We start from the raw sequence: 10,478 nt of genomic DNA, 5'->3' as shown, positions 1-10,478 counted from the left end.
GCATTCCACCACACCAGGCTTTGTAACCTCCGCTCAGTGCAAACAGAAAACTGGATCATCATTTAAATCGAATTATGGCAGGACGATAATTAGTCCTCCTCATCTGTAATAGCTAGCCAATTTCTTCCTCCGCACAGTTTCTTACACTGTAAAAAGAAAGTGTCCCGAAACCCCAAATATAGTGGCAACTGAAGGGAATTAAAACCCCAACGTTTCTGTCAACTCATTATGCTGAATGTGGAATTGACTCATCATAAAGTGTTTTAACACATGATGTGAGGTTTCATCCCTCCAATAAATTAAGTGCTTGTGATAGTACCTTTAAGAGTTTCAAAACTCCCAAATTAAAATGGAAACACAGTCTTTTGAAGGAAGTATGGGGTTTCTTGATGTCACAGTACTGGACACACTGTTTGATTGTGGTTTGTGCAGAAACACTGAGCGCCGAGCACCAAAGATGGAGACAAAATTACTCAATGTCCCCAAGGCACATTAATGATTTGACTGTAAAGAGGTTACGTTTTCGCGCCATTCCGTCCGTCTGTCTGTCAGCAGAATAACTCCAAAAGTTATGAACGGATTTGCATGAAACTTTGTGGAAAGGTTGGTCATGTATCAAGGAAGAACTGATTAACTTTTCACACCGATTGGCCAAAGGGGGGCGTGGCAGTGGGTGTGGCTTCTCATAAACAGGTATGGAACTTCCGAATGGATTCACGCAACACCATGACATTTTGTGGACAGGTTGGTGGTGAGCTGCTGCTGAAGTCCTTGTGCACCATCTGAAACTGCTGCTCTACAGCTGCTGCTCGTTTGAAAATGTGTCACATTTAAAAGTTGAAGTTTAATGTGCTTTCTTTGCCAAATATACAGTATTGAAAGAATTAACAAAAATGTAATTTGGTCAATCCGACATGTGCAAATGGCGTATCTTGACATTTGCTGAGGTATGTGCTCTACTGAGTGCCATCTTTCTAGTTTGTTGTTGTTTTTATTTGAAATATTTAGTCCAGATGCCTCAGATTATGGAAGAAACATTACCTTGATAATGTATCCTCCTCTTCCTCACTTTGTTCTAAGTTCCCTCCACAGAATTGGCCTTGCCACAGATAGTCTTGTGGACCCCTGACTGAACCCCTGACCTCTCAAGCTCAGAGCAGATACCCTAAGATCAAGGTCTCTACGATGAAATATCTGTGATAGATGGATTTGTCATTGTAAGTACCTTTATGTAAAGCGAGCCTCTCAGGTGACCAAAGAGAAACACATAGTTAACTTGAAGTTAAACATTTGCCATACGGCCTTTCCTACAAGAGACGGAGCAGTTTGTCCTCCTGGAATAGTTTAGTTTTAAATAGAATGGTGGAGATGGATGGGAAAGAAATGAGAGGATAGCATTAGCATTCAAGCTAGTGTAGGTGGAGTACATACAGTTGGGGTGTACATTAACCAACCACAGCACCTTGCATACCTTTTGGCCATTCATATCAAAATCCTAGAGTAAACAATATACAGAGTAAACAAATTTTACAAATTTACAAGAGAGATTCAGTCCAGTTTAATAGCCCTTGTTTGATTGTATTGATGTTAAGTTTTATGTGGACCGAACACACTTGTAATGGGATTTTCCATCAGTACAAATCCACCCAGACTCTGTTTTCATCATGACAGCTCTACTGAATTATGTTTATAAATTCATGTTGTTTTGAGCCACTCTCCTCTAATAGTGCCATTGTTCAAGGATCAGTGGTTGTCATAGCCTTTTTTCGAATGATTAATAACTGGTCAAAGAAAGTTTGGCTTACAAATCATTTCTTCTGAGATTTAGACTAAAAATCTGTGACATGGAGTTTGTTATGAGTTTGTTTTGTAATGTTCTGTTTGCATTTGTTTGTGGCCTCAGTGTGCGTGTGTGTGCATGTGTGTGTGTGTGTGTATTCCTCATGCGTCTGTTTAAAGTGGTTGCTTCTGGCAGGTGAAATTCATCGAGGGAGCGCTGTCATCCATCCATCCAGACAAAGAGCTCTCACGAATCCAGTTTTCCCCATCCATTTCTCCTTTCATTCCCACATTTTCATTGTTGTGCACCGCTTAGATCAGACAACGTCACACAATAATCAAACACATGCACAGAGAGAAAGCGGCGGGCATGGAGCTCGACCACAAATCCACTCTCAGATGCGTCTGGAAAGCCACAAGCCAGCTGAAGCCCAAAGTTGAGCAGCGATTGAATTCCCAGCTGCCCGGTGTAAAAGAGGCTGTGGCTCTCTGTGGCCAAAACGCCACTCCATGAATTAGAATGCGCACTCACACAGACGACGAAGCAAAAAAAAAATACTTAAAATCAGTTTCAATTACATCAGCAGAACATATTCTCATTGAAGTATGGTTACAGAGAGATTACGTGGTCAAAGAATTGCAAAAAAAAAAAAAAGACATAAAATGATTTAGATTTTTCGGATTTATTTACTTCGGAAATCCAGTTTTGCGGTTATAAAGCGTGTAAACTTTGTAAGAGGGAGCAAGACGCAAAACGAGAGGATAAACAGAGAGATGTTTACCAGTTACAGTATGTTATAATGTAAAACATAATTAGAGACATGAGGGTTTAAGATGGCTACACTCTTGATACCCTTTTGATATAAATTATTGAAATCCACAGTTCATTGTACACACACCAATAGTTACGCATTGTACGCATTGTTATGCATAGAACTAGAGTTACAATCCGTAACTATCATTCTATTTCACACAGGCTTCGCCCTCTAACGGGGCTCTATTGACTCGTTAGAGGGCGAAGCCTGTGTGAAATAGAACATTACATTTTTGTATTCAATGCTCAATTAAATACAGTAGAATTTGATCGAAGCAAATCCTCAACAGTGCAAAATCGAAGCCGTTTCTATCAATGTTTCTATCAATGTTTATCAATGTTTCTTTCCGTTTCTATCTGGAATGTTCACCGAGTCTGATTTTTATCCCGCTGTTGGGAGGCTTTGCTCACAACAAGCTTTTACATGTCCGATGACAACATGTTCATCATCCTCCCTCAGCAGGAAAGCCGATTCCTGAGAAGCGAGGAAGAGGAGGAGGAGGAGGAGGAGGAGGAGGGAGGTGGGAGGTGGGAGGTGGGAGGTCATAGGTGAGGATGCTCGGAGCTCTGGTCGCTGTCGCGGCTGTCCTCGTCGTTGGCCGGCGAGCCGGCCGAGCGCTGCAGTCCCGCCATGCCCGAGTACTCGGACGGCAGTAGCGTCCCCTTTTTCACGTTCGTCAGTTCTTTCTCCCGCGCCGCCGCCCCCTGCTGGCCGCCCTTCACCCGCTTCCACTTCATCCTCCTGTTCTGGAACCACACCTTCACCTGAGGGGAGATGCAAGGCAACGGTCAGACATGATGGTCTTTGTTCCCCATTTTCTACAATGCAGTTAATTCAGATGCAGGGGCGGACTTAATGATTTGGGGGCCCTAGGCAAAGGCAAGCAAGGGGCCCCCTGAATCCCAACTCTCTCCCATTTTAATCCATCCTTTCTATATATTACCTTCAAGCTGGGGCTGAGAAAAGTATGCATGCAAGGGCACTTTTTTGTTTTTCTGCCCCACTGATGTACCTTTGTTTTTTTGTGTTACTTCTCTCTCAGATACTGATGTATAGCAAGCAAAATGAGCTTAAAGTGGCTTAAAGTGGGGGGTGGGGTGACAATGACCATGACTCAAGATTGAAATCACTTATTGTAACAAAGACAGGGGTGTACATTTCTTTTATACTGATTAAAAATAAGTTTACATTAGTTCTATTCTTGTCTTCTGTGGGGCCCTCTGGCTGCCGGGGCCCAAGGCAGTCGACTACCTTTGCCTAATGGTAAGGCCGCCCCTGTTCAGATGAAAGTACACTATTATTTTGCTGTGGATTCGACTGGCTCTCCAGCATCAGAGCAAAGACTCTCAGCTGGGTGAGACAGTACACAAGGGTTTGCAATTAAAGTCTGTGTTGCTTGGATCAGTGCATAAAGCTCCGCTGATAACAGGAAGGTAAACCACATGGCCAGTTGCATGACAACTCAACTAAGATTAGACTTGAGCGAGGCTAGCAGCGCAGGCTAAGTTACCGTCAACATAATGTATGAATACAAATCAAATCCAAGCTTCTAGCCTTACAGCTCCTCTAATTCTGCCAAAGTAAAGACGGAGTGGGAGAGGCGAGGTAAGCCGATGCCATTGTGAACGCGTCCGTCGGGGAAATATCTCGGCATCAGGAAGCCCAGCGTCCCGAATTTGTTCGTGTGAACTCTTCGCTATCAGTGTGATTTACAGGCTCGGTGGAACAGATTTCCCCTACTTTCCTGTTCAAATCAACTCCCAGTGACACCTCGGCTCTTCCTGAATACAGCATGAAATCATTCCCATTCAGAGTATTGCAGCCTCACACTGACGTACTATGGTAGCCTGAATGCAACATGGCCTCACTTCAGCAGCAAGGTTGAAACAACAGATACAAGTTTACATGGGAAAAGTGTGCAGGTATGAGAGCAAATGAGGAGAATTATTGTTAACACTTTACAATAAGGGTCACTAAGTTAAGGGTTAGTTAATGCTTAATAAGCATTAACTAACCCTTATTAACAGTTAACTAATGTGTAATTTACTAATGGTGTGCATGTTAACTAAGGTATTAATTTATACATTATTTAATAGTTTATAAAGATGACTATTAAATAATGTATAAATTAATACCTTAGTTAACATGAACACCATTAGTAAATGATTACCAGACACATTAGTTAACTGTTAATTAAGGGTTAGTTAACGCTTATTAAGCATTAACTAACCCTTAACTTAGTGACCCTTATTGTAAAGTGTTACCGATTTAATGATCAATGTGAAATACAGAAAGACATCCCTCAACCGAATCCCCGATTTTTTTTCTTTGCCTAAATGTTTTTTCCCACAATATTTAGAATACGTGAGCTCAGTCCAGACTCTCTTAAAGGGGAAGGGCTCCATTTTTTCTTCAGTAAAACGCAACTGTGCTTCTAAAAAACACAGCGAGTAATAAGACAATAATGCAGCCTACGCCCACGCATAGAGACGGGAGTGTGCTGGGGTGATCTTGGGTGGTTTTTTTTGCCCTTTGGGTGTGAGTATAAGGGTGCGAGCCGCTGATTAGACGGCTGGCGTGGCGTCGGGGTTGGTATCAGAGCGTCTTATTTCCACATGGCCAGGTATGTGCTGATGCATGAGTCACAGCGGCCCGCTGGCTCGCCCCGCCGCCTCCTTTCCCTGACTCGACATACTTGTTCAGTATTTGCGTCTCCCACAGTGATGATTAAGCTGCTGCCTAAAACGGGCCCATCCCGTCTGGACCAATGAGCTCGCCCCGCTGCCTCCCCCAGGTCCGTCCCCCCACTGCCTCTTACCCTCTCGCCGCTCATTCCCTGTAGATCCACCACCATCCCCTCCCACTTGCCCGTACACCCATTAACACACACACACACACACACACACACACTCACACACGCTACCCACATCTCCTAACCCCCTCCTGTCCATCCCTGGGGCGACTTGCCTTCTCACACTGCCCTTATCCCGTAGGATTTATTTTAAGTAGTGCTGCATAGCGGCCTGCCACTCCAACACTGGGAGTTAAGTTTACAGAGTAAACACTCGTATGCGCGGCTCTTTTCCTCTTAAACGGCTTAGTGCTAACCGCTTCGTATGACTAAAACAGCCATATATGCTGTTACATACCTACACATTGATTTAAAGGGGCATTAAAGGAATAGTTCACCCAAAAATGAAAATTCTGTCATCATCTACTCCCCCTCATGCCAGTTGAAACACAGGTGAGGTTTGTCCATATAACACACAGGGAGGCTGCCAGCACAACTCCATAGCAGCCTTCTCCAAAACAACTGAAGTCAGTGGGGACCAGTTCTTCAGAGTTCCAAAAAGACCTACAGTATATTTACACCATCATTTAGTGCAAATCTTAACTACAGCTGATTGATTTGCAACAAATAATGGTGTATAGGTCTTTCTATTCACAGTGTGATTGTTTGGCTGTTTTTGTTTTGGAACTCTAAAGAACAGGTCCCCATTGACTTCAGTTGTTTTGGAGAAGGCTGCTACCAAGCTGTGCTGGCAACCTCCCTGTGTGTTATATGGACTAACACATTTCACCTGTGTTTCATTTGGCATGAGGGTGAGTAGATGATGACAGAATTTTCATTTTTGGGTGAACTATTCCTTTAAGTAATCCATGACGATCCAGGTTATTACCTCTGTTGTTGAGCAGTAGGAATTACAACAGCATCAACAACATCAACATCATAAATAATAAACACATTTTCCCAATAGAGGAGTAAGCTAGCTAATTAGAGCAGAGATCCAACAGAGACGTATCACCATGCTAAATACTGTAATGATAATACTGCTTTGTTGATTGCTCTTTTGGCTTGAGAACACAATGTCTTGTGACACCACTCGCCATTGTTGAGCAATAGAAAATGCCAAAAGGTGTGTATGTGTGTGTGTGTGTGTGTCTTGAAACTCCAAGGGGTGTGGAGTTGGGGAGTTTTTGTTCCAAAACAGAGTACAGATCAGAAACTGTTGAAAGCCAGAAACCTCAGCACCTGGCAAAGTGAGTCATTGGTATTTAACAAACTTATCAACCCACCACAGTTACATTGCGGTCATTTTGTGATAAGAGGCAAGAGAAATCTTACTTATTGCACCTTTAAGGTAATAATCCACAACACTTTCATTTAAATAAATGTCTGTTTTGCTACTCTCTATGGCTGATTGATATAACCCAGTAGTGATTCAACCTATATCCAGTTCATGAAAGCTTTTCTATTTGCTGTTCTAAACACCCAGAGTCTGGTAGCTCCGCACAGTAAGTTTTACATTTCCAGTTTGTTTGAATAACTAGAAGAAGAACTGGGTAGTTAGTAGGAGCAGCGATAGCCACCATGGCTGAACAGACAAAGAAAAGAGAAACTCAAACTTCATCAACAGAGAATCCAAGGAAAAAGACGTCACAGTCCCGCCCACACTGTTTGATTGACAGGTGATCTCTGGGAAGAGCAGTGCAGAAACCACAGCAATGAGCGCTTAGCAACAAAGAGGGAGACTAAATAAAAAAAAAAACACCACAGCAATGAGGCTTAGCACCAAAGTTGGAGACAAAATAGAAAAAAAAAAATTTGATCACCACTTTAAAGGTTAAGTAATGAACAGGATATATAACCCTACAGCTACATTATCCATGCCCTTGAAGGGAAAGCCCAACACGGTCACGGCTTGTAAGGCTGTACAGTAGTAAACAGCGGGAGGCAGAAGCTGTAAGACAATAGTAAAGATGTTAAAGTGCCTGAGGATCCAGGATCAGCCCCCGCAAACACAGATTTATTGGACGAGTATTGGGAACATTCGGGGAGAGGCGGCCAATGTGAGGGGGAGTGGTGAGGGACCGGGGCCCCGGGGCAGGAAGACCGAAATCCTGGGTGGGTTGGCCTGGCCCTCGCCCGAGCCAAGACCGCTCCGATCGGGTCGAGCCAACAGATCTCCGAGAGCGGCTGTGGGCGTGCTGAGTTTGCGGGGTTGTTCTTGGAACGAGAGCGCGGCTACAAATGGTTTGACTCTCCTCAACCCGATGCACAGACAAACACGGGACAATTTAAAGCTGCATTAGGCTGGATTATGTAAAATACACCTGTCTTCTCAGCCGAAATCACAAAGAAAGAGCGTCTCATCCCCGCTAATTGAGACAGATTCACACCCATGTTAAATTCTGAGATCTTGTTAGATCTTTTGCCTCTTGTCCCTTTGGTATCCTTTTTATTATAAAGCATCACAGATCAGCATGAGGTGTAGTTTACTGATATCGCCTTACAGGATTTCTGGGTAATGAAGTCCTCAAAATTCAGTCACCTCTCGCTGCTATTTGTTGCCACCAACATTCTAAGTTGCCTAGTGCAGCTTCAATTGCTTGGATACACTTGGGTTGACTATGTAATAGAGGAGTAATTACCATTAGATATATAGGTAACACTTTACAATAAGGGTCACTAAGTTAAGGGTTAGTTAATGCTTAATAGGGGTTAACTAACCCTTAATCAACAGTTAACTAATGTGTAATTCACTAATGGTGTTCATGTTAACTAAGGTATTAATTTATACATTATTTAATAGTTTATAAAGATGACTATTAAATAATGTATAAATTAATACCTTAGTTAACATGAACACCATTAGTAAATGATTACCAGACACATTAGTTAACTGTTAATTAAGGGTTAGTTAATGCTTAACTAACCCTTAACTTAGTGACCCTTATTGTAAAGTGTTACCGATATATAACACTGATTACAGGATGTGATACAGTGCTCAGGACTACCATGATTTAGCCATAAATCGAGCATAATTAATACTCAATTAGTTTGCACTACAAGCAACAAGTATACACACCGAATTTATTCTACTTTGCAGAAACACCTCAAAGCCGTCATCTTCGCACTCATTCTGACCCGTTTTCCAAACACTTTTAACCCTGAAAGCGAGCGGCGGGCAGGGTGTCCGCGCACACAACTGTTTCTTTGTGAGGATCAAGAGGAACATCTGGACCCTGACACGTACCATCAGAAAGTCACTTCACAGACACCCGGGAGAAACCAGGCGGCGCTGACGTTTCAAAGAGTCCCGGCGGTTTGGAATCGATTAGCCCCAGAGCATTAGTGTGACATGTCGGACCGTTTGCCGATGTCAAAACACTGAGGGCTTTTTTTTTTTTTTTTTTTTTTTTTCTCAACGGCGAAGCCCCGGACGGGTTTTTAATGGGAGCCATACACTGACCGGCCCAAGTCATTACAGCTGTAGGATTCTCTATAGTGGATGTGGATGTGAGCAATTATTACTGTATTAAGCGGGCGGCAGGGCTCCCTTTAGAGCTTTTAAAAATGCATCAAAAGACAAAGGCAGCTTCAAAAAGCTTTCATGCATGCTGGCCTAGGGTAGTGATTCTCTTCATATCAGTGACTCCTCATTTAGTCCACATTAGAGCCACAGTAGGACCCCCATTTGAAGAGATTTTGTCTCTCGGACCCAAATGTGAGAATATTTTTATTGTTAGGTATGATTTTGTCCAGAATTCCATCACTATCTGTATTGTAGGTAGAGAGATAACAGTGAAACTATGATCAAAACAGTCATTCTTCTCCATTCTCTAATGGTGTTCACTTCTTGTAAATGAGATAATGCTGAAGTTTAACAATTCATCAATCTGCTAGGGACCCCCTGGAACCCCCTCAAGGACCACTGGTGGTCCCCGGACCCCACGTTGAGAACCGCTGGCCTAGGGGTCACAGAGACCGGGCCTGTAATAAAAAAAAAAGGTGCAGGTTTCCCATAGTAGCCATGGTCCTGCAGGTGATTTATTAACTCTTCAATGGAGGATTCTATTGGATCTCTGCTCTAATTAGCTTACTGTTGTACTCTGTTGTGAAATTGACTTTATTATATAGTATTTATTATATTTATAATATTGTTGGACTTCCTTGGTCACTGATAGAAGTCAATAAAACTCATAGATTACTTAATGCCCCTTTAAATGTAATAATCCCATTCATTGGAGAACATACACCTGATAGGTTTGATATCTATTTAATCGTGGTTCCTCCTGTTTCTCTGAGTCACAGTAACTGACAGTCATCCAGCAGGTTAACGTACTTGTCGCTCCGTCAGGTCCAGGTTGACCGCGATCTCGTAGCGCCTCAGCCGGGTCAGATAGTTGTGGTGCGCGAACTCGGACTCCAGTTCCCGGATCTGCTCCTTGGTGAAGGCTGTGCGCTCCTTCCTGGGCTTGCTGTTCATGTCTGACTTATAGCTCCCGTCTTGGGACTCTGAAATGAAAAACAGAACATTTTCCAGCCACAGTTTGAGTCTCAGAAAAAAAAAAAAAAGGGAAGGGGAGAGAAGAAGAAGAAAAAAAAAAAGGGTTGAAAAAATGGGGGGGGGGGGGGTGTTTGATAAACTGCAGGGGCCCATCTGAAAGCAAAATAGAATGAAAGCAAAACAATTAGGAGTGCCAATCAGAGTTTTATTATGGGGATGTTGGTGGGGAGTTTGTTCCCAGAACCGGACTACAAACTGGAACGGCTCCATTCAATACATATTTTACACACACAATGAAACACACAATGAAAACTGAGATTATTTAGCCAACACTGGTCAGATATTGTTTAGAATGAGTGCTCTCATGGGGCAAATTTGCATGACTTGAGCTCAACTGTTCAAAACGGCTGAATCGGGTTTTAAAGTTGATCTTATTTTCTCTTCAAGCTGCGTTTTGCCTCTGTTTCTTTTTTTTTTTTTTACCACCTACAGCTCAGACCAAAACTTTGAAGCCTCGTCCAAGGAAAATGTCAAATGTGCATCATCACACTGCATCTTTACAGTGACTCAGAGCAAGAAGAATAAGAGTAAC

At 42.8% G+C, this 10,478-nt stretch overlaps 1 protein-coding gene across 1 annotated transcript; it reads right to left on the bottom strand.

The window, feature by feature from the left end:
- Positions 1-2,955: 2,955 nt before the first annotated feature.
- Positions 2,956-9,892, bottom strand: LOC139661743 (homeobox protein MOX-2-like). Its single transcript, XM_071540307.1, has 2 exons — positions 9,722-9,892; positions 2,956-3,358 (listed from the first exon to the last, which is right to left on the bottom strand). Exons 1-2 carry the CDS (start codon positions 9,863-9,865, stop codon positions 3,137-3,139), a joined length of 366 nt encoding a protein of 121 aa, XP_071396408.1. The 5' UTR covers positions 9,866-9,892; the 3' UTR covers positions 2,956-3,136.
- Between the last annotated feature and the right edge of the window lie 586 nt (positions 9,893-10,478).

This window comes from Centroberyx affinis, unplaced genomic scaffold (assembly GCF_046629955.1).
Source record: "Centroberyx affinis isolate AG114_WGS23_722 - 3 ecotype Tasmania unplaced genomic scaffold, CSIRO-AGI_Caff_v1 ptg003604l_1, whole genome shotgun sequence".
NCBI lineage: Eukaryota > Metazoa > Chordata > Actinopteri > Beryciformes > Berycidae > Centroberyx > Centroberyx affinis.
The sequence above is the reverse complement of the archived record's forward strand: the minus strand, read 5'-3'. Positions and strand labels throughout refer to the sequence as shown.

Bases quoted from the DNA above. Each gene is read 5' to 3' on its own strand.
- LOC139661743 (XM_071540307.1), bottom strand. From the start codon at position 9,865: ATGAACAGCAAGCCCAGGAAGGAGCGCACAGCCTTCACCAAGGAGCAG. The intron at 3,359-9,721 runs GTACGTTAACCT...ATCTCCCCTCAG, and splicing joins TGGACCTGACGGAGCGACAA to GTGAAGGTGTGGTTCCAGAA.